This window comes from Myotis nattereri, assembly GCF_964212035.1.
Source record: "Myotis nattereri genome assembly, chromosome: 14".
NCBI classification, from domain to species: domain Eukaryota; kingdom Metazoa; phylum Chordata; class Mammalia; order Chiroptera; family Vespertilionidae; genus Myotis; species Myotis nattereri.
Genome location: NC_138089.1, coordinates 29,498,269 through 29,523,286, shown reverse-complemented (window position 1 = coordinate 29,523,286; position 25,018 = coordinate 29,498,269). Strand labels below are relative to the sequence as shown.

General features: G+C 40.8%; 1 protein-coding gene across 15 annotated transcripts in view; it reads right to left on the bottom strand.

Moving 5' to 3' along the window:
• TFDP2 (transcription factor Dp-2) overlaps nt 1–25,018 on the bottom strand; it is a 120,317-nt gene that overhangs the window by 17,010 nt on the left and 78,289 nt on the right. For 8 of the 15 annotated variants that reach the window (XM_081106106.1, XM_081106114.1, XM_081106109.1 and 5 more), the window contains 3 exons: nt 18,716–18,819; nt 11,008–11,129; nt 9,386–9,433 (listed from right to left, as the gene is read on the bottom strand). The exons of 2 other annotated variants lie outside the window; for them this stretch is intronic. In XM_081106106.1, coding sequence (XP_080962232.1) covers nt 9,386–9,433; nt 11,008–11,129; nt 18,716–18,819 — 274 coding nt within the window. The remainder of the gene's footprint in view (nt 1–9,385; nt 9,434–11,007; nt 11,130–18,715; nt 18,820–25,018) is intronic. 5 more of the 15 variants (XM_081106117.1, XM_081106107.1, XM_081106108.1 and 2 more) reach the window with 2 other exon arrangements.

The following is a 25,018-nucleotide window of genomic DNA, read 5'->3' as shown; positions in this document are numbered from 1 at the left end:
AAAAAGGCGCGGTTGGGAGCTTCAGTCACCCGTCAGCCTGAAAACGGCCCTCAGCCCCTCAGCCAGACTGGCCAGGCACCCCAGTAGGGACTCCCACCCTGATCCAGGTTGGGAGCTTCAGTCACCCGTCAGCCTGAAAACGGCCCTCAGCCCCTCAGCCAGACTGGCCAGGCACCCCAGTGGGGACTCCCACCCTGATCCAGGACACCCTTCAGGGCAAACCAGCCAGCCCCCACCCGTGCATCAGGCCTCTATTCTATATAGTAAAAGGGTAATATGCCTCCTGGCACCAGGATCAGCGGAGCCGCGAGGCCTCCTGGCACCGGGATCAGTGTGACAGGGGGCAGCGCCCAAACCCCCTGATCGCCCTGCAGCTCTGTGTGTGACAGGGGGCGGGGCTACAACCTCCCTATCCGCCCTGCTCTGTGTGTGACAGGGGGCGGCGCCCCAACACCTCCCCTCCACGGGCCCTGCTCTGTAACAGGGTGCAGCACCTCAACCCCCTGATCGCCCTGCGGCTCTGTGTGTGACAGGGTGTGGCGCCCCAACCCCCCCGCCCCCCACGGGCCCTGCTCTGTGTGTGACGGGGTAGAGCCATAACCTCCCCATCGGCCCTGTCCTGAGTGTGACAGTGGCGGCGACCCAACCCCCTGATTGGCCCTGCTCTGTGCATGACAGGGGGCAGCGCCCCAACCCCGATTGGCCCTGCTCTGTGCATGACAGGGTACGGATCCCCAACCCCCCTGATGGGCCCTGCTCTGTGCATGACAGGAGGTGGCGCCACAACCTCCCCATCGACCCTGCCTTGAGTGTAACAGGGGGCGGTGCCCCAACCCCCCAATGGGCCCTACCCTGAGTGTGACTGAGGGTGGCATTGCAACCTCCCAATCTGCCCTGCTCTGTGCATGACAGGGGAAGGCGCTCCAACTCCCCAATTGGCCCTGCTCTGAGCCCGACCAGGGGCTGCACCTAGGGATTGGGCCTGCCCTCTGCCACCCGGGAGCAGGCCCAAGCCAGCAGGTCGTTATCTCCTGAGGGGTCCCAGACTGCGAGAGGGCACAGGCCGTGCTGAGGGACCCCCACTCCCCCACGAGTGCACAAATTTTTGTGCACCGGGCCTCTAGTCTACACTAATAAAAGACAAACATGCAAATTGACCGTACCTTCACTATGCCTTAAGCCACGCCCACCAGCCAATCAGAGCAACTATATGCAAATTAACCCAACCAAGATGGCAGCCAGCAGCCACGGAGCTGGAGCGAGCAGGAGGCTTGGTTGCCCCAATGATGGAGGAAGCCAATTTCCCGCCTGCCGCAGCTGGTTCTGAGCTCCACTCAAAGCAACAAAGTTTCAATTATAGAAGAAGGTAAATAAACTCCATATACCTGCTTTCAGCTGGCTAAGGTCATGGAGCTGGAGCAAGCAGGAGGCTTTCTCTCCTGCCCGCCCTGGCCGGCTCTGAGCTCCTCTCAAGGCTACAAAGTTTTAATTATAGAAGGTAAATAAATCCCAGAATAAAAAGAGAAAAAAAAAGAAAAAAAGGAGAGGCTGGGAGCTTCCATCGCCTGGGGGGGAGGAGGGGCTTGGCCAGCCTGAAAATAGCCCTCAGCCCCTCACCCAGACTGGTCAGGCACCCCAGTGGGGACCCCCACCCTGAAGGGGGTGTGACCAGCTGCAAACAGCCATCAGCCCCTCACCCAGGATGGCCAGGCACCCCAGCGGGACCCCCACCCTGATCCGGGACACCCTTCAGGGCAAACCAGCCGGCCCCCACCCATGCACCAGGCCTCTATCCTATATAATAAAAGGGTAATATGCAAACTGACCCTAACAGAACGACTGGAATGACTGGTCACTATGACACAGACTGACCATCAGGGGGAAGAGGCTCAATGCAGGAGCTGCCCCCCTGGTGGTCAGTGCGCTCCCACAGGGGGAGCTCTGCTCAGCAACAAACCAGGCTGATGGATGCCAATACAGCGGTAGTGGTGGGAGCCTCTCCCGCCTCCTCAGCAGTGCTAAGGATGTCCGACCACAGCTTAGGCCTGCTCCCCACTGGCAAGTGGACATCCCCTGAGGGCTCCCGGGCTGCCAGAGGGATGTCTGATTGCCAGCTTAGGCCCAATCCCCCCGGGGAGCGGGCCTAAGCCAGCAGGTGGTCATCCCCTGAGGGGTCTCAGACTGCAAGAGGGCTCAGGCCAGGCTGAAGGACCCCCCCCCCCCAAGTGCACAAATTTTTGTGCACCAGGCCTCTAGTCCTATATAATAAAAGCATACTATGCAAATAGACAGAATGGTGGAACAACCGGTCACTATGACATGCACTAACCACCAGGGGGCAGACACTCAATGCAGGAGCTGCCCCCTGGTGATCAGTACGCTCCCACAGGGAGAGCGCTGCTCAGCCACAAGCCCAGGCTCATGACTGGTGAGCGCAGCAGCGGTGGCGGAAGCCTCTCCCGCCTCTACTACAGGTGGGCAGTAAGGTGGGGTCCCAGACTGCGAGAGCCCCCGACTGCGAGAGGAATGTCTAACTGCTGGCTTAGGCCCGATCCCCCTGGCAGGCAGACATCCCCCAAGGAGTTCCAGACTGCAAGAGGGAGCAGGCTGGGCTGAGGCCCCGCCCCCCCCCCCATCCCCACAGCACGAATCTCATGCACCAGGCCTCTATTAGTTATATATTTAACTCTGACCCAGAGTCCTCATCCATCAGAAAAATGGGGATACAAAACCGCTCACACAAAGATACTGTGAGGATTAAATGGTATAGCATGCACAGCACATTTAGTACCTCTAGGTTAGTGGTCAGCAAACCGCGGCTCACGAGCCACATGCGGCTCTTTGGCCCCTTGAGTGTGGCTCTTCCACCAAATACCACATTTTTAGCAAAGGCCAGCTTAGGAGTACCCTAATTAAGATAATAACAATGTACCTACCTATATAGTTTAAGCTTAAAAAATTTGGCTCTCAAAAGAAATTTCAATCGTACTGTTGATATGTGGCTCTGTTGACTAATGAGTTTGCCGACCACGGCTCTAGGTGATGTTCCTCTTCATTAGCTCCAGAATCTTCATAACCAATACAAAACTGAAGGGTACTGCTCAACATTGGCTGAATCGAGAAACTACATTGGTTCTCTGAAGGTGTTCAAGCATTGTGCCAAAAACAACACCAACCAATCAATGTCTACATTAAAAGTCAATAGTAGTGAGAATAGTCAACACCTGCAGTACACAGGTAGGAAATTTGGACTTGGTAACCCTTCTATAAAAACTTCTTTGAAAGTCAAATGAACAATGCCTCTAGTGAAAGAACATTAAAAGGTAAAAGGCTATATAAAGAACTCAATTCAACAACAACAACAACAAAAAATCAACCCAATTAAAAAATGGGCAAAGGAATTGAAAAGACATTTCTACAAAAAAAAGATATGAATGATCAATAAGCACATGAAAAGATGCTCAACATTACTAACCATCAGGGAAATGCAAATCAAAACCATAATGAGATAGCACTCACACCCATTAGGATGGCTATTAACAAAAACAAAAACAAGACATATTGTGAGGATCTGGAGAAACTGGAACCATTGTGCATTGCTGTGAGAATGTAAAATGGGTGTAGAAAATATTATGGCAATTCCTCAAAAATTTAAACATAGAAAGAAGTACCAACCCTAGCCAGTTTGGCTCAGTGAATAGAGCATTGGTCTGTGGACTTAAGGGTCCTGGGTTCGATTCTGGTCAAGGGCACATGCCCAGGTTGTGGGTTAGATCCACAATAAAGGACATGCAGGAGGTAGCCAATCAATGATTCTCATAATTGATGTTTCTATCTCTCTTTCCCTTGCCCTTCCTCTCTGAAAACAATAATATACATATATATTTAAGATAATAATAAAATAAACATAAGTACCATATGATCCAGCAATTCTACTTCTGGGTACATAGCAAAAGAATTAATTGAAAGCAGAGACTCCAACAGATATTTGTACACCCATGATCATAGCAGCAATATTCAATAGCCAAAAGGTGAAAACAACTCAAACATCCATCAACAGATGAATAAATAAAAAAACATATAATGAATGCAGTATTATTCAGCCTTAAAAGAGAATGAAATTCTGATACATACTACAACATGAATGAACCTTGAAGACCTGATACGTGAAATAAGCCAAGTATGAAAAGGTAAATACTATATGATTCCTTTTATATGAGATACCTAGAACAGTTAAGTTCATAGACAGAAAGTAAAACTTTGGCTACTGAGCCAGAGGATGTGGGGAGTTACTGCTTAATGCGTACAGAGTTTCAGTATGGGGTGGTCAAAAAAAAGTTCTGGAGATGGGTAGTGGTAATAGTTGTACAATAATTTATTTTTTCAGTGGTTCTTTAGGTTTTGAACTTATTTATGTCTTGTCTTTTATGCTTAAATGTTGATGGTTTAGTGGCTTCATTAGCCAGTCTATCTCTGTAAAATGAGATGATATGGTTTTAGCATTTCATCATTAATTATGGATAAAAAAACAAACTCATTGTGCCCTTGACTGGAATTGAACCCAGGACCCTCCAGTCTGCAGGCCGACACTCTATCCAGTGAGCCAGACCAGCTATTCTTTATTATTTAAGTCACTTCCATGGTCACATCTAGTTTATTACTACTACTGCCACATTCAGAAAAGGTGTGCCTTTTCCCGACAAAACTCTTACAACTCAATAATAAAATAACAACCCAAAGGATCTGATCATACGTTGGTCAAAGAAGATATACAAATGGTCAATAAGCACATGAAAAGATGCTCAACATCATCAGCCATTAGGGATATAAAAAATCAAAACCCTAATAAGATACAATTTCACATCCACAAGGTTGTGAAATAAATGAAACAGATAAGTGCTGGCAATGATGTACAGAAACTGGAAGTTTTTGTTGGTGAAAACAGCCACTCTGGAAAATAGTCTGGCAGTTATTCAAAAGGCCAGAGAATTACCATGTGACCCAGCAATTCCATTCCATACAAGAGAAATGAATATCGATATCAGAGAAACACACTGATTGGTTGCCTCCTGTCGTGCCCCGACCAGGCCCTGGACTGGGGAGGAGTGTGCCTTTGACCAAAATCGAAGTGGGGACCCTTTGGTCCGCAGGCCGATGCTCTAGCCATTGAGCCAAACCAGCTAGGGCTCCTTTTATTTTTTAAATGAGAATGTCAATAGGATTTTAGGCATTATGGTGCAAACATGGTGTTCAGTTACCACCTTAAACTGGAATCTCCCTATCTAAATCTTAAATAAACAGTTCACACACTTCCTCAGAACCCGAGCTCTTTGAAACCCCAACACCCCCTTTCTAAATTACACCAAATTTCACCACAGGATGTGGACTACGTAGGGAGCATTCCTTACCAAATAAAACCAAATTGAGAAAGAAAAGAAAAAAACACTACTAATATAGTATACTTTGAAAAGCATGTTACATTTTACTAAAAATTTCATTTCAAGTATTCGAATAAATTGTGCCCCAAGAATAAAAGGAAAAGTATCTATGCTCTGGCCGGGTAGCTCAGTTGGTTGGAGCATGGTCCCGATACACCAAGGTTGTGGGTTCCATCCCTGATCAGGGCATATGCAAGAGTCAACCAATGAAGGCATCAGTGAGTGGAATAACAGGTTGACGTTTGTCGCTACTTCCCTTCTTATCTTTCTCTAAAATTAATAAATTAAAAAAGAAAAAGTTATTTATCTTTTTAGGCACTTAACTGGAATCCATAACCACTATCTTTTTATAATTTCCAATAATTTATTTTTATTTTAAAAAGTAATATAAAACTAAAATTTGTAATATAAAACAGTATACGCCAGGATAATTTTATTGTATCTAATAAAAACTTTATTTCTCATTAAAATGAGTCAACCAGAACATTTACATCAACAAGGTAATTTAGTAAATTGATAAAATAATTTAGAAAAAACACACATGTTCCTGTAAGTATGCATCCATTGTGTATGTGTTGGGGGTGGGGATGGAGATTTGAGATGGGAACTAAATGTTTATTCCTTATGGACCTTCTCTCCCTCCTGGGGTATGTCATCTAGGCCTGACCATTTACATGCGGATGCACTACTTATAAAATAGATTTAATGATATTAATCATTTAGATAACTAATAAACTTTTTGAACTTCACTGGTCTAAAACAAAATTCAATCCCTCCCCAAACCTACTCCTAGCAACAATAAATGTAAATGGCATCAATATTCACCCAGCTGTTCGTGCAAAACAACCAAGAACCATCCTTTATTGCCCCCTTTCCTTCATTCAATCTATCAATAAATCCTGTTGGTTCTACCTCCAAAATTAATTCATTTTTCCCCCATCTCCACTGCCAAGCCACCACCCTTGCATTAGCTTTGAACTGATTTCCCAGCTTCTGTTCAGGTCTCCTTAAAATCCATTTCCTGCTCAGAAGCCAGTGTAAATTAGCATGTCATTGCCCTTCTTAAAATAAAAACAAATTCCTTACTGAGACCTATAAGGCCTTTTATGATCTGACCCCTGCCTACTTCTTCACCCTCATCTCATCATTTTGCCTTTCTTATTATCTCCAAGCCACTCTGCTTCCCCAAATACTCCAGCCTGGTTCCTTATTTAGCTCTGCATTTGCCATTCATTCTGCCCTGAATCCCTGGCTCCCCACCACGACTAGGCTAGCTACATGCCTGACTTCTAATTGCACTCAAATGTTACCTCCTTAGAGAGGCCTGCTCTAAGACAGCCACCATCCTGCCAATAATCCACAAAGCCCCTTATTTTTTTTCATGCCACCTCTCACAGCCTAAAATGATATCTGTTTATTGAACACCCCCATATCAACTCTTTAAGGGCAGAGACTTCTCTCTTGTTTATTATTCTCTCCAATGCCTAGAACACAGCAATACTTAACAGATCTTCAACATATTTGTTGCATGAACAACTCCATCAACATCACTGAAGTAGTACAAATGTTCACTATACCGATTTTGATTATTATTAGTGTATTATAGAGTTTAAATTATATTGGTTTATTATAAACAAACATTTTAACTGAATTCCAACAGAAAAAAGATATTAAGAACTTTCCTCTCCCAGTAGAAGTCCTGAAGCGAAAGCAGACCTATTTGGGAAAGAGATTTAGGAGACGCCATCAGATTCTGTCCAAAGATAAAAAGAGAAAGTGAACGAACATCTTCCAGGATCAAAACCCCAGGCAAGACCAGAAAGAGGGTTTTCATAGCTCCTTCTGCAAAGAACTCCAGTGAATAGGAATACAGGGAAAAACTAAAGAGAATATCTCAATGGATCCTTCACCCACCAAACAAGATTTCTTCAGAAACTGACTTGCTTCTGCAAATGGCCTTAACCAAGAAAAACAGTTGTGTAAAACAGACCTAAAATTGTACTGTCAAGTAAGAAGATGAGGATAGGAAGCTTGTATAGCCCAGCTGGCGTGGCTCAGTGGTTGAGCATCAAACCCGGAGGTCACGGGGATTGATTCCTGGTCAGGGCACATGCCCGGGTTGCAGGCTTGATCCCCAGTGTAGGGCATGTGGGGGGCGGCCAATCAATGATTCCCTCTCATCACTGATGTTTCTATCTCTCTCTCCCTCTCCTTTTCTCTCTGAGATCAATAAAAATATATTTTGAAAAAAGAAGCTTGTATATGTCTACATATATTGATATATAAATCTGAGGAAAACCAATATACTAGTAAATATTTACATATCATACTAAATCAACATATGAGACATGGAGAGATAAAAGTCTATGGTTGAGAGCTGGTTTTTTTAACCTAAACACTTGGGAGGAGAGAAACAAAAACTTTTCACAGCATTATAGAAAAATACAATAAATCTGGAGGAAAAGAAACATTTGTAAGAACAACAATAAAAACCACAGGTAGTAATGTTTGTGATTATATTTAAAAATAAAAGAGAATAATAGCACAACACTCACCCCAAAAAAGCCACTGAACCCAGATGCAGAAAAGGAAAAATGAATCAGTGGTTACGCCCACAAATTTAATCTGGCACTTTTAATATGATCTTTAGAGATCTTTTTCTTATGAAGGAGAAAATGAAGGGAATCTTATTGTTTATATACTGTTTGTAGTACACAGGTGCCACCAATCATAACTAACGACAAACCCTATTTTAAGGCCTTAAACATTGCTAAATACATCTTTAAGAACTTACACTGCTACTCTTTCCTAGGATAAACACAAAGACCAGTATGAGTTGGAAAGAGAAATTTCCATTAGAGAGAAAAGAACGTTTTGGTATATATTTCTATATGACACAGCAATTCCTCAAACATGATTTTGTGTTCAAAATAGTTAAGAACCAAGAAGCAAGCAACAAAGGCCACCAAGGAACTACAGCAGAGCCAGTGTCAATGCAAGAAAACACACTTTTAAAATATATAGTCCGAGGTCCTCACTCAGAGCCTATTCACTTTTATTTTAGACTGAATTCTAACACAACTGGCCACCTAGTTGCCCAGCAAGCCAGAGATAGCAAACTAGTAAGTGGAAAAGACAGAAAACTATTATATTGAGAATAGATGACCTAACAGGACAAAGGAGATGGAGATAACAAAATCCTGAAAAGGGAAATTACAAAATCCTAGAACCAAAAATAAAATTTAAAAATAAAATTTAAAAAGCGTAACTGGCAAGGTTTTATTTAAAATTGTAACAATCTTACAGAATTCAACTCTATGCATCCTCTATGCATCCTACTTTAACAGTGCAACATTAATATTGTACCTTGTGTAGTGACTTGCATGGAATATTGAACTTAAGCTCAAATAATGACCGTAAAGTGAGAGTTTTTAATCCTAGAGTTTCTCACTTGGTAGGCAGGCATCTATATTTTTCAACAAACCACAGGAAATTCTGAGGCACACCGAGAACTGAGAACCACTGTCCTAACAGTCTAAAGAAAGGTTACATTATACTCGATGTATTATTTAGAGAAAGAAGTAAGAATTTACTATGATCTTTAAATGTGCTCAGTCAAACCTGTTTTTAAAATATTTGGGCATGTTGAGGTCAGGTGTAGTAGTCACCTTGGTCGAACACTGCATTTCCCAAAAGGAGGGAGGGAGCTAAATGACATATTACCAATAGCCAATCTATTCACCTTTGAAACCATAAAAATAAAAATATAATACTAAATTTATGTAACGACAAGTGAAGAAAATACTCAGTGTGGTACAGAACCATGGTAGAAACTCAATCAAGTTAAAGTTGTGTGGATAAACACATCTCACTAACTTAAGCTAGAGTCTGGGTACCAAACCTCTTTATGTAGCAGCATCTCCCAAACAAGATTCACTCATACTCACCTTTCTGAAAAATCAGAGTCTATAAATTCTCTAGCCCGTTTTCTATCACTAAAAAGAAAAGAAAAAAAGGCATAAAAAGAACATATAAACACTACTTTATTTCATGAATAATTTACTGTAAGTTGTCTAATGTCACTATATAGCTAAACATAAAACTAATATAAAAGTTATGTCCATAAAATAAAAACTTAAATTTTATGAAAGGACCAAGAAATCACAATAGGATAACCTAGTTTAAAATGAGTTCAATGAATCTTTAAGGAGGAAAACACTGCAGGTTCACAAAAGAAAAGGCACAGAGAAGTTTGATTTACTCTGGAATGACTGACTATAAAGACACGACAGTCATACCACCTCCAACATGAAGCACAGCTGGGGCTGGAACTATCCAAACCCTGGTCATCTCCAAACCCCTGGTATAGGCACGAGCTCATGTTATAATCTCTCAGGGCTGTGCAGAAATCCAAGGTAACTTTTGGATCTACATGAGAATGCTCACAAGGACTGAATAAAGGCCATGGAATTACAGGTGACTGTCATGTCATCTCATTTGATAATGGAAAAGTATGACCACATATGAAACTCTTCTATCTATAACATATGTGTGCGTAGGTGTTTGAATATGACTTAAAACACTTTGCCAGGACTATTGCATTAATTCATTCAATATTCTTTTTAAAAATGTATTTTTTTATTGATTTCAGAGAGAGAGAGAGATAGAAACATCAATGATTAGAGAGAATCACTGATCAACTGCTTCCTGCAGGCCCCCCTCTCCCCCCGCCCTGGGGATGGAGCCCAAACCCAGGCATGTGCCCAGACTGGGAATCGAACTGTGACCTCCTGGTTCATAGGTTGAAGCTTCAACCACTGAGCCACGCTTGCCAAACTCATTTAATATTTTTGAAGGGAGGAAATTCTTACTCAACCAAGATTTATGGTCTGTTTGCTAGAACTCACAGTTGTAAGTCAAAGATGGAACTACCCATGCAGTATTTAAATAACAATTTAAATAACTTCTAAAGTAACAGAATAAAGTTTTGAGTCATTAATTTTACTATTTCCTTTTATTTTATGGAAAGATGAGATGTTAAAAATGATAAGCAAAGGAGAGAGGTTGGGTAAGGGTATTTTGCAGACAAAGATGAAACGTGAAGATTTGGTACTAAAAGTGGCAAATGAATAACATAGAATTTGGCCTCTTTTCCCTAGTTCCTTTTCTGATTTTTTTAAAGAAACCAAGAATTCACAGGGGAAATTCTCAGTATCACCAACACTTAAATATCTTTTGTTAAAACAATATAAAATATAGTTTTGACATCTCCAAAGCAGCTAAATGCCATAATAATAAAAAATAGTTCTCTTTCAGAGTTGAAAAAAAGTAAAAAGATTCAGGTACAAGTTATTATTATAATGTTTTTCTCTGTTTTAAAATGGTTGCTCCATAAATGACTTATATCTAAGACATGACGTCATATAAATTGGTAATTTTAAAGGAAACGTATTAGTTTTTAAGGACTAGACTAACATAACACAAGAACAGAAGACAAGATCCTAAGAAAAAAATGTCAGAACTTTTTAAATTTTATTTTTAAAATGGTAACTTGTAACAACACTCTTACCCTGGAACCCAGCCAGTAGCTTCCGCTATGTGTGTCTGAGTGACCATTGCTGGTGCTGGGGTGTATGGACTCCCGATCAGAACACTTCCTGAACTGGTCAGTCTCTGTGGTGTGCTTATAATCTGTGAAGTTAGGACAAAGAAGATAATATCCTTAGTTATTATGAAAAGCCTACAGGCACAAAATAATGTTGATTGCTAACCCTATTAGGAGGAAACCTTATTGTCTAAAATGCTTAATCATCTAAAACATAAGCAGTACCTCTGATTCATTTATATCCTAGGATCGTATACTGACATGAGGTCATAATGCAGGTTTCAGCAAGTGAAGAGCAATTTGGAAGGATTAGCTGGCAACTGACAATGTTTTAAAAATCAGAAAAATGAAAAGCTTTCTTTGCAATTACAGAACCTAATTCCAGTCAAGCTTGATTTACTAGAACTGGGTAACAGTAAATCAGATCTTCACAGTCCAAAATATAGGCAAAAGCATTACACAATTTGGATTATTATACAGATGCAACTTTATCTTTTTCTCTTTTTTTTCAAGAGCATGTTCTCATGTCATTAAATATTCTTTAATGGCATATTCTTTAAATATGTCAGTAAAACATTCCATCATGTAGCCAAAACCGGTTTGGCTCAGTGGATGGAGCGTCGGCCGGCGGACTGAAGGGTCCCGGGTTCGATTCCGGTCAAGGGCATGTACCTGGGTTGCGGGCACATCCCCACTAGGAGATGTGCAGGAGGCAGCTGATCGATGTTTCTCTCTCATCGATGTTTCTAGCTCTCTATCTCTCTCCCTTCCTCTCTGTAAGAAATCAATAAAATATATTAAAAAAAAAACAAAAACCATTCCATCATGTAAATATATTATTCCCTATTAGATATATGGATATTCAATTATTCACTACTATAAACAATGCTGTGATAAACATTTTTGTACAATGATCTTGGCCTTAATTTCTGTTTCCTAAGGATAGACTTCAGGAAAGGAATTAATGGAACTAAAGATACGGACTTTTTGTTTACTGCTTTTGCTTTTTTTTTTTTTTTTTTTAATTCTCACCCAAGGATATTTTTCCATTGATTTTTTAGAAAGAGTGGAAGAGAGAGGGAAAGACAGGCGAAGCATATCGATTGGTTTTCACCTGCACAAGCCCCGACCAGGGGAGGTGCCTGCAACTGAGGTACATGCCCTTGACCGAAATCAAACCCAGGACCCTTTGGTCTGCTTTGTCCACTGAGCCAAACTGGCTAGGGTGTTTATTGCTTTTTAGAAACATGTTTTTATTGATTTTAGAGAAAGAGGAAGGGAGAGGAGAGAGAGAGAAACATTGTTGTGAGAGAGAAATATCGATTGGTTGCCTCCACATGACTGGGGACTGAACCTGCAACCTCGGCATGTGCCCTGACCGGGAATTGAACCAGAGACCTTTCGGTGCATGGGCCAATGCTCAACCAACTCAGGCCCGGGCAGAATATGGACTTTTTAAAAAAGTCCCTTGGGCCCTGGCCAGTGTGGCTTAGTTGGTTGGAGTTTCATTCCATACACTGCAAGGTCACAGGTTCGATTCTCGGTTAGGGCAGACACTCAGGTTGCAGGTGTGATCCTGGTCAGGGTTCATATGGGAGACAACTGATTGATGTTTCTCTCTCACATTAATGTTCCTCACTCACTTTCTCCTTACCCTTTCCTCTCTCTTTAAAATCAATTTAAAAATAAATAAATAAACACAAAAGACAATAAACAAGGGTAAGATATCTAGAGAATTCTGACTCTCTACAATAAGCCAAGGATGATCAAACAGGGCATTCAGAAGTTTGCCTTGTGTGAAAATATGAAAACTAGACAATGTGTTTGGACCTCCTACCTCTCCATGCATCCCATCCCATCTCCACACCTCCATTTCAGCGCAAGATCTTCAAGGGCAGAGAGAATGTTTGCAGGGCCTAACACAGTGCTCACAGGAAAGTGCAATAAATACTTACTGAACTGAGAGAAAAGACCAAGCTTTTAAAATGATAAAAAAAAAAAAGTAGTTTCTTTATTCACTGATATACTACAAAGGATTATATAAAAATCCAATAAGAAAAATCCAATATAAAAGACAGTTTTCTCCAATCACTACATCACACATTCAGATGTCCTTTATCACATTGTCATTGAGTGTGACAGCTTAAAGAGCAAAATTTCAGTATCTGATCAGTCTCATCTACACTTTCAAGAACAGGGGTGTCCAAAAAGCAATTCTATGTGTTCCAACCTACCCTTGAAACAGACTGCATTACTTGTGCAGTTTTATTACTAAGGAGTTCTTTCTCTACATCTGTTATTAGTGCCTACAGGCTCGGTTTTATCTGATTTAAAGGGCTTTGTAGAAAGAAAAAGAAAGAAGGAAGGGAAACAAGCATAGGGAAACATGGTTATCATTACTGAGAATGACTTTGGAAATGAACTGCTATGTTCTAGTTTATTTTTTCTTCCTCTTTGTCAGATAGTCAGATATTTTCTTCTGATCTGAGAGTAAATAGCAATATTCTGTTCCCTTCTCTTAGCAAAGGGCGTGATACACAGTAAGTCCTTAATAAACATTTCCTGAATGAACAAATTGGAGATGAAGGACTTGAACTGGAAAGACAAGTTATAAGTTCACGTGAGATGCAATGAATTCTTAAACTACGACAGTGAGTCTTAAGAAACCAAACCAAAGGAAAGTCAACAGAACTAATCAACCATTAAACATAGGAAAACTACGTAGGTGATGAGTCAGACACACTTTATAAAACCGAACCTTAATTTTGAAATCCCAAATTAAAATGAAAGATAATTAGAGGTAACTACTTCTGATATTCAGTTGATCTGATAAGGTAAATGAATAAATTTCACACACACACCCCCAAAAAAACAGAGACGACCTTAATTTAAATGTAATCGTGGTTTCTTTTGACAACAGATTACAGTTACGCAATGAAAATCATACAGCAATTGAACCTCATTCTAGAGATTTTCCACCTTCAATCAATATATCTTATGTACTACTGCCATCTACAGTTAAGAAAGGCCAAGGGAATACCTATTTTGAAGGGGAAAAAACTATATAATTATAAAATGTTATGTTAAATAATTCCATTTTTGTTGTTGTTATTGTTGTTGTTAATCCTCACCCAAGGATATTTTTCCATTGACTTTTAGAGAGTGGAAGGGAGGGGGAGAGACAGAGTGAGAGAAACATCAATGTGAGAGATTCATCGATTGGTTGCCTCATGCAGGCCCCCCAACCTGGGCTGGGGATGGAGCCTACAAACAAAGTATGTGTCCTTGAACAGAATCGAACTCGTGAACTGAACCTTCAGTCTGCAGGTTGACACTCTATCCACTGAGCTAAACCGGCCAGGACAAGGATTCCATTATTTGACAAAATATTAGTTTTCAATATAAGAAACATGCAGTTTTAACCACATTAAAATAAAGATAATCATGAGAGTATCTTATATATATTACTATACTTACTATATATATATATATATGCAGAAACCTTTAGGAAAAGGGAAAGTATCCCAAAATAAAAGTTACTGCTAGTTTCTATAAATACTGAACAAAACTTTTTTTCTCAGGGCCTTTTGAAATTTCTACCTACCATTAAGATTTGGCTTCCAAAGAGACATGAAATTTAAATTTTCTGTAAGAAGAAATTAGGTTTTATTCACTAATTCCTAACTAAACAAATATTTTTAAAAATCATGAATGAAAAATTGAAGGTGAAAGGACAATGTTCAAGAGAAGCAAGCAAGAGGAGAAGAAAGAAATGGCTCTAATTGGGGTTCTACATCAATTAGGAAATCAAAACAAAAACTCTGATTCTGGTCCAAGTCCTAAGAACTGCAAAAAGCCCCCGAGAATTAGGGAGACAAATAAAGGCCTTGGGCTGGCCTGGTTTAAAGCAGAGCCCCAGATCTCCTCTCCTTCGGACCTTTGTTTGCAGATTCTGCAGTAACTGCGTCAGTAGCATGTATACCTGATTGCTTACTGTCAGAACCGAAGTGTATAAAGACTGTCGTGTACATTATACAAACTAACAATGGAAAGAGAAATTACATGTCTCCAAAAGAGAAACCTGCACTTGAGCCATAGCAGCATCACTAAACTACTATAGAAAATAGCATCTCAAAACCAGAGGATTTCTGTAAGGGGAAAACAACATGCCATTGACTTTTATGGCAAACACATAAGAGTTCGGTATGTTTGTTTAATATTGGTGCTTATATTATCACATTTCAAAATACAGACTTTAAAGGCAGGTGTCTTATCTCACTTGTACCTACTGTAGTGGCTGGTGAGGGGCAAATGCTTAGCAAATGTTGGAAAATATACCCTGAACTACCTTGAATTGGGAACACTTACCTGAGCTCAAGTCTCTATGAAGTTTGTAGCTAGATCACATTCTTCACATAGTTATAGTAAATTGTGTAAGATCTTTGGCTTGGATTCTGTAGATAATTAACAGTCCTCAAGCGATCTGGAAAAATGTCATGTCTAGAATGTCTTAAAAATTGTAAAGACTTTCTGGAGCCATTAAGTATGTTAAAAGTTATTTTTGTCTAAACAATTTTATGTTTAGCCTACTCTACTGGGCTGTATACTATGGGCAAATTTTATCTTTGTTGCTCTATAGATGAGAACATGTAAGCACTGACAATGAAGAGTTATTGTTCAAATGTTTATGCATTTTTGCTAAGTAGTGCGTGAAGCCATTTAAATTAGGTATAGTTTTTTATAATATGTTTTCATTGATTTTAGAGAAAGAGAAAGGGAGAGCGAGAGAGAGAGACATCGATTGGCTACCTCCTGCATGTCCCTCCTGCTGGGGATTGAGCCCACAACCTGGGCTTGTGCCATGACCAGGAATCAAACTGGTGACCTTTTGGTACCCGGGACAACACCAAACCAATTGAGCCACACCGGCCAGGGCAAATTTGGTATAGTTTTTAGAGTAGTAGGGTATGAGACTTTGTTTATAAATAAGGCTTTTTACAAGTGCTATCTAGCCCTAGCCGGTTTGGCACAGTGGATGGAGCGTCAGCCTGCGGACTGAAAGGTCCTGGGTTCGATTCCAGTCAAGGGCACATGCCCCAATTGTGGGCTCCATCCCCAGTAGGGGGCATGCAGGAGGCAGCCTATCAATGATTCTCTCTCATCATTGATGTTTCTCTCTCTCTCTCCCTCTCCATTCCACTCTGAAATAAATAGAAATATACTTTAAAAACAAAAGTGCTATCTACTTCAAGCTCTAACATCACTAATAAACTACTTACAGAGAAAGTTAAACATTTTTCATCCATTATTTCTGTTAAAAATGTAAATGAATTGGCATGTTGTTTTCCCCCCAAAGGTCCTTTAATCAAAGATTTCAAATTAATAGCTCCAGATAGAAATTAACTCATGGGTCACGTTCAATTTATATGAGTACATAGTTTAGGGTGGTGATTATTTTATAAGAAATAACGGGAGGAGAACATAAAACATAACAGATTTTAAATCAATTTAACCAATGAGAAGCAAGAAAAGCCTCACACACAGAGCAAATCTTTTTTGTTTTAAATTAAATCTTTATTGTTCAGATTATTACATTTGTTCCTCTTTTTCCCCCCCATAACTCCCCTCCTCCCAGTTCCCACCCCACCCTCTGCCCTCACTCCCCACCCACTGTCCTCATCCATAGGTGCACGATTTTTGTCCAGTCTCTTCCCGCATCTCCCACACCCCTTTCCCCCCAAGAATAGTCAGTCCATTCCCTTTCTATGTCCCTGATTCTATTATAATCACCAGTTCATTCTGTTCATCAGATTATTTATTCACTTGATTCTCAGATTCACTTGTTGATAGATGCATGTTTGTTGTTCATAATTAGTATCTTTACCTTTTTCTTCTTCCTCTTCTTAAAGGATACCTTTCAGCATTTCATATAATCCTGGTTTGGTGGTGATGAACTCCTTTAGCTTTTCCTTATCTGTGAAGTTCTTTATCTGACCTTCAATTCTGAATGATAGCTTTGCTGGATAAAGTAATCTTGGTTGTAGGTTCTTGGCATTCATCACTTTGAATATTTCTTGCCACTCCCTTCTGGCCTGAAAAGTTTCTGTTGAGAAATCAGCTGACAGTCGTATGGGTATTCCCTTGTAGGTAACTGAGTTTCTTTCTCTTGCTGCTTTTAAGATTCTCTCTTTGTCTTTTGTTCTTGGCATTTTAATGATGATGTGTCTTGGTGTGGTCCTCTTTGGATTCCTTTTGTTTGGGGTTCTCCGCGCTTCCTGGACCTGTAAGTCTATTTCTTTCACCAGGTGGGGGAAGTTTTCTGTCATTATTTCTTCAAATAGGTTTTCAATATCTTGGTCTCTCTCATCTTCTGGCACCCCTATAATTCTGATGTTGGTACGCTTGAAGCTGTCCCAGAGGCTCCTTACACTATCTTCGTATTTTTGGATTCTTTTTTCATTTTGCTTTTCCAGTTGGGTGTTTTTTGCTTCTTCGCATTTCAAATCTTTGCCTTGATTCTTGCGCTCCTCTGGTCTGCTGTTGGGAGTCTGTATAGTATTCGTTATTTCAGTCCGTGTATGCTTAATTTCTAGTTGGTTCTTTATCATAACATCGAGGGTCTCATTAGATTTCTTGAGGATCTCACTACATTTATCGGTGGCTTCTAGACAGTTCTTGAGAGACCTTAAAAGTGTGGTTCTGAACTCAATATCCTCCATTGACAGTTTTGTCCTGTTTCTTTGTCTCCGCATTTTTTATGCTTTCTTGGTGCACCCCCTAGTGGTCTTTGTGCGCAGTCTTGTTGTAGTTAAGCCTTGATTGTTGTCGGCAATACCAGGGGTGATTTGACCTCCAGGCTAACTGGCTATGAGAGTCAGCTGTGTCTGCAGTGGGAGAGCTTCTGTGCTGGATCTCTAGGGCGGTGCTAATATAGTGTTTGCCTGAGGCTATCCGGCAAGTGGCTCTGCGCAGGGCTTGGGCGGGGCGGGTCCCCAGGGATCTACAGGGCAGGCCGGAGCGAGTAGTTATGGCTGCTCTCAGTTCTGTCCCTAGGGGCTCTGCCTCACAGAGCCCCAGCAACCGCTGCAAACCTCAGAGAGAAAGCTGCCTTCGAGTTCCGACTGAAGCCAGACAGTCCCGCTTCTCCCGTTTGAGTCTGGATCCCTAGAGACTCCCCCGGATCTGGAGCTCAGAGTCTGAAACTCCCTCCCGATTGAAAACAACAACCGCGCCCTCCTCCTCCAGCCCGCTCCGCGTGCACTCCGCACCTTAGTATTTCACTTCAGCGCTGCGCCTCCTCTGAGTCTGGGTATGATATTCTCTTTCCTCCTAGTTGTAGAATTTCCACTCAGCCAGCCTTCCCGTGGTTCTGGATGATGTCCGTTCCGTCTTTTAGTTGTTTTTTGAAGTGGTTGTTCGAGGCAGCAATCTCCGGCGTTAACCTATGCCACCATCTTGGTTTCTCCCCAGAGCAAATCTTATTACACATCCAGAATCCAGAGTCAAAAGTATGAAAATTAAACATTGAAGAGTGCCTTTCTTTTTCTCAAGATTTAATCAGTTACATTCAGATAAAAATAAAACTTTAAAAAGTGACTAAGAAATTAACTAGAATATGTGACCATCCATAGTTAGTAAATTTTCAAGTTCTAAGATTTGATGGTTTTCTTACCATTTGGGGTCCAACATTCACATTTATTGGTCCTAGGGTTTTTGGTAAAATCTTTGTTGGTGAGTTGGTGCTGGAAACTGGAAAAGCAACCAATGAAATGTTACCTGAAATGATATCAAAACACTGGGTTAGTGTTCTGCAATATTAAGGCCACCTTCTAACCCCATGGTCCTAATCCCAGTTTTGATTAAGTAATTTATAATTTAAATTATAAACAAAGAAGGCTTACTTGCTTTGTTGTAGTGAATACAATTAGTTCTGCTAAATAGGAAATCTGTAAAATTAACAGTTCAGTCTATCTGCCAATTAACTACTGGATGTTTAGTTGATTTCATGGAGGAAAAAATATTTGGAGAATACATAATGCAAAGCATCCTATATAATAAAAGGCTAATATGCAAATCAACCAAATGGCGGAATACCCGGTTGCTATGACACGCACTGGCCACCAGGGGGGAAGATGCACAAGCTGGGCTCATGGCCGGTGAGTGCAGTGGTGGTGGCGAGATGGGTGTCCAGTTGGACATCCCCTAAGGGCTCCCGGACCGTGAGAGGGTGAGAGCCAGGCTGAGGGACTGCCCCCGCCCAAGCGCATGTACTTCGTGCACCAGGCCTCTAATAGTTAATATCAGAGTTGAGAAATTCAGTTAGATCTTTATTAGACATAGAACAAAAAAAAGTATAAAGTAAAATAGAAAAAAAAAGTAGAAAGCATATTAGAATTTCTTTATAATATAAATATAAAATATTTATTATATTTTACGTTTTCAAAATATCGAGTTGGCAGTTTTTTGATGTTTCATTACAATAGAGAAAAAAATATAATGCTACCTAGGTTAAGAATGTTGGAAATTGTAGGATTTTCAAGTGATTTCAACACTTTAACCCTTTGCGGTCCAATTTTATTTTTGGAATTCAAACAGTCTGGTCCAAATTAATTGACGGGATTGAATGTTGAACCGGTTTGCGGTGTCGACCTCAGCCTTGACGTTGGACGGAAAAGGGTTAAATTTTAAATTATGGCAGCGGTTCTCAACCTGTGGGTTGCGACCCCTTTGGGGGTGGAACGACCCTTTCACAGGGGTCGCCAAAGACCATCAGAAAACACATATATAATTACATATTGTTTTTGTGATTAATCACTATGCTTTAATTATGTTCAATTTGTAACAATGAAAATACATCCTGCATATCAGATATTTACATTATGATTCATAACAGTAGCAAAATTACAGTTACAAAGTAGCAACGCAAATAATTTTATGGTTGGGGGTCACCACAACATGAGGAACTGTATTAAAGGGTCGCGGCATTAGGAAGGTTGAGAACCACTGAATTATGGTATCAGGGCATTGCCCCCCACCCCCGTCCTAAGCCAATCAATAATCTTCTGAAATGCCATATCAACTACTTAACTGCTCCAAACTTCAGTTTATCAATGTTTCTCCTAGAAAGTAGCAGTGTAATATGATGTAACAAAGGAGATCACCCAGCAAGTATGTATGTAAAGGAGAGTCAATCCTGAAACTCTGGGGAAAAACCAACATTTAAGAGCAGGGCTACAAAGACACTTCCTTCCTCAGCTCACTAAACTCGCTCATACTCCTTAATCCCCTTCTCTTACCTCCTGATTCTCACAGATACTCATGTCCCCTGCAGTAAGGATAACAGACCATCAGACTAAACTGACAGCCCTTCTTCCTCAACCTGTGACCTATCTGCACCCTCACATACTTTTACTTATGTCTCTCTGAGTGGAAATTCTCATATAAATTACTTCTTTCATGTCTGCTCTACACTTTCAGTCTCCTCAAGCATCTTAGACATCAATTATGTACTCACTGTCCCCTGAGTTTTCAGCTATACCATTGGCTCTGCCCCTTCAGTTTCCCTCTCTGCCCATTGGTTGGGTATCATTTTCCCTCGATATCCACATTTTAAAATCACATTATCTTTCTCATGCTCACTCAATAAAGCCTCAGACCCAAATCTGCTTCTCTTTCATGTTCTCAGTCTTGGTATACAACTGAGCATTGATCAACGTCCACCCAGAGACCCACTCCAGAAATAATCAAACCCCTCCTCAACCAACTGACCACCATATCTTACTTATCATTCCCTGGATCCTTTAATTGGTGGGCACTTCTTTAATTGAGAACGTTATCAAATCTGGTTTGAATGCAGTTACCATGGTTCACAACCGTGGCTGTGCAGTGGGACTGTCTGGGAAGCAATGCCTGGGTCCTACCTTCAGGGCTGTTGATATAATTGATATAGAGGCAACCTGGGCACCAGACCGTTAAAAGTTCTCCAGATGGTTCCCAGCGCAGCCAGGGCTGAGCACCACTGTTCACTTCAAACAGCTCCCCTCCCCCTCCACACATCTACAGCAAACCAGTCTTTCAACTGGTGGAACTGGTCTGGACAATCCCCTTCAACTTCAGACCTTCAAGGACCCCAGGACACTTCCTAAATGCCTCTCAGATTCCTCAACACGGCACAAAGCTCCTGGTCTCCAAATAGAAGCCTCCCTTCCCAGTTTTATTTTAGCGACTCCCCCCAAGCACCCCACACTCCAATCATGAAATACTCTGCAGTCCCGGAAAGGCCCAGCTTAACTCCCCCGGCTTAGGTGTACACCATTCCTTCAGCTGGGAAGTCTGTCTCTGATGGGAAAACTACCTTCTAACACTTCAAAATGGGATTTCATACCATTTCCTGAATTACTACTGTGTGCCAGAGTCTACTCTTGAGGCTTCACATATATGCATCACCTCATTAATGCTCAGGACAACCGTGTGAAATACATTGCTACTGACTTCCTTTTACACATGAAGACAATGAGACAGAGTGAGGTTAAATGATTTGTACAAGGTCTCATAGCTGGTGAGGGCCACGGCCCCACCTCTCCAGCCTGTGCTCTGTGGCACCTCCTCCTTAAATGCGGTCCCTGCCTCTGTGGTCTAGGGCCTGGATCCCCTTCCTCCGGCTTCTCATAGAGCCTGTTACCATTTACCAATAGTTCTACTATAAGTGGGTTATGTCTCTCAGCTTCGCACCCTAGCATCTGGGTTAGTCCCTGGTACAAAATCACTGTATGAGTCTATAAAAACTGGTTGGCATAGATTGGAGCTATTACCTTTTCTAATCTGGATGCCATACTTCCTGTAATGTAGCCTACATTGTATCTTTTCTTACTTTTTAACAGGTATCATAGCTTACACTAAGTTTGAAGTAAATTTGAATATCCAGTCCTGCCCGGCCAGCGTCGCTCATAGGTTGAGCATTGACCTATGAACTAGAAAGTCACGGTCCAATTCTCGGTCTGGGCACATGCCCAAGTTGTGTGCTCAGTCCCCAATAGGGGACATGCAGGAGGCAGATGACCAATGATTCCCTCATCACTGATGTTTCTCTCTCTCTCTCTCTCTGTCATTCTCCCTTCCTCACTGAAATCAATAAAAAAAATTTTTAAAATTACATCCTATTAATTGCTCAAGATTAAGGTTATTATAAAAACTCTCTAGCCCTGACCGGTTTGGCTCAGTGGATAGAGCGTCGGCCTGCAGACTCAAGGGTCCCGGGTTCGATTCCGGTCAAGGGCATGTACCTTGGTTGCGGGCACATCCCCAGTGGGGAGTGTGCAGGAGGCAGCTGATCGATGTTTCTCTCTCATCGATGTTTCTAACTCTCTATCCCTCTCCCTTCCTCTCTGTAAAAAACCAATAAAATATAAAAATAAAATAAAATAAAATAAAAACTCTCTAAATATGGTTATTCAATCGTTTAAGAATCTGCCAAAATGAATAATAATCTATGATTCTAGGGGAGGAAGAGCTATGTAACTGATACATACATGCCATAAACTCAGTCCCAGGCAAAAGCACACATCACAGATCCATGTGAAGAAGAACAGCCTGGAAAAGTCTGGCTTTCAGATGGATTTTTAAAAATATATATTTTATTGATTTCAGAGAGGGAGGGAGGGAGGAAGGGAGAGAGGGAGTAGGGGAGAGAGAGGGAGAGAGAGAGAGAGAGAGAGAGAGAGAGAGAGAGAGAGAGAGAGAGAGAGAGAAAAGGAGAGAAACATCAATGATGAGAGAGAATCACTGACCAGCTGCCTCCTGCATGCCCCCTACTGAGGATCGAACCCACAACCCAGGCATGTGCCCTGACCAGAACTGAACCTGGGACCCTTTAGTCTGCAGGTCAATGCTCTATCCCAGCCGTGGGCAAACTACGGCCCGCGGGCCGGATCCGGCCCATTTGAAATGAATAAAACTATTGAAAAAAAAGACCGTACCCTTTTATGTAATGATGTTTACTTTGAATTTATATTAGTTCACACAAACACTCCATCCATGCTTTTGTTCCGGCCCTCCGGTCCAGTTTAAGAACCCATTGTGGCCCTCGAGTCAAAAAGTTTGCCCACCCCTGCTCTATCCACTAAGCCAAACCAGCTAGGGCTCAGATAGATTTTTAAAATGATCTAATACTGCTGAATGTTTAAGATGAGGTCATCTCTGATACACTGTTAGAAGCAAACGCAAAAAACAATAAAGCAACAAAAAAAGATAATTAGGGTTAGGAAACCGCTTGACCCCAATTTTAACCCTAACACTAAAAAAATGAAGAATATAAAACATTGGTCAAAACCAAAAAGAGAAATATCATGTCAACTGATACCAAAAGAATTTAGAGAAAACTTAATAAAATTGATTCTAAAGTAGAAGAGGAAAGGCCAAGAATATTGAGTAAAACAGCCAAGAATATTTAAAAAAAGGAATAACGGGGAAGAAGGGAATTTTAGCCTACCAGATTTCAAAATTATTACTTCACTAAAGTGACTGAAATAATGTGACACTGGCTAAGAATCAGATAAATAGATTCACAAAAGAGAAATTAAAGTCCAGAAAGTACTTCATCTCTATATGAAAATTCTATATATGGTAAAGGTAGCATTTCAAACCAATGAAGAAAGGATGGAATATTTTAGAAACACTTGTTGAAACAAAAAATTGTCCATCTGACTAAACAAAACCTTATATTTCAATTTCTCATCTTGCACAAAAATAAATTCCAGAAAGATAAAATATTTAAATATGAAAATTAAAACTGTAAAAAAAAAGGAAAAAGAAAAGTAAAGCCATAGAAGTATAAGAAATAAAACTATTTTTTTAATAATTTGGGAATAAGAAAGGCCCTTCCAAGCATGTTATAGAATTTAGAAATCTTAACTGAAAAGAGACTGACAGATTTGACTACCTAAAAATAAGTATTTTTTAAGTAACAACAGACCAAATATACTTAAAAGAGATCTCAGAGTTGGTAAACAATTCTGCAACACATAGATCACTGGATTACTATCCTTAAGAATTTCTATTTAGCCGAAACCGGTTTGGCTCAGTGGATAGAGCGTCAGCCTGCGGACTGAAGGGTCCCAGGTTCGATTCCGGTCAAGGGCATGTACCTGGGTTGCGCGCATATCCCCAGTAGGAGATGTGCAGGAGGCAGCTGATCGATGTTTCTCTCTCATTGATGTTTCTAACTCTCTATCTCTTTCCCTTCCTCTCTTCCTCTCTGTAAAAAATCAATAAAATATATTTAACAACAACAAAAAAAAAGAATTTCTATTTAACTTCCCACTTATAAATCAATGACAATGAGAAAATACCCTAATATAAAAATAAGCCAAATACATAAAGAAATAGTAATGTCAATGTTCATATGAAAAATGCTTGATTTTAATAATAAATTAAAACTTAAAAAAAAAAGAAAATTTTTCATCTACCAGATTGATGAAGATTAAGTAGGTAGGTAATGCCCTGAGTTGGCAGAGATGTGCCTGGACAAGGAATTGAACAGTGACAGCCTGGTTCATTGGTCAACACTCAACCACTGAACCACACAGGCCAGGTTGCATTTTTTTTTTTATTAGTAAAAATAAAATCTGTTTTATAAGCAATTAAAGGGGCTCCACTGGGATTTCAATAGTTGTATTATTCAAAAATAAAAGCCATGTACGTATTTACACAATTTACTTTCACTGAATAAACTAGGTCAAAATAATAAATAAGTCAAAAGGACATATTTAAATAGATTACAAACATTCAGTCCCCCGAAATACCTGTCAGGTTAAAAGAAAACCAAACCAAGTCTAAACATTTTTGCATAATGGCTTGGCCATAATTCCCAGCTTCTTGGCAACAGGGACCCAATACTGTCCAGAAGCCAATTCCTGGCACCTGATGCACTTATTAAAAACAAAAACTTAGAGACCTGCCTGGGTTTTGGTTCTGGAAA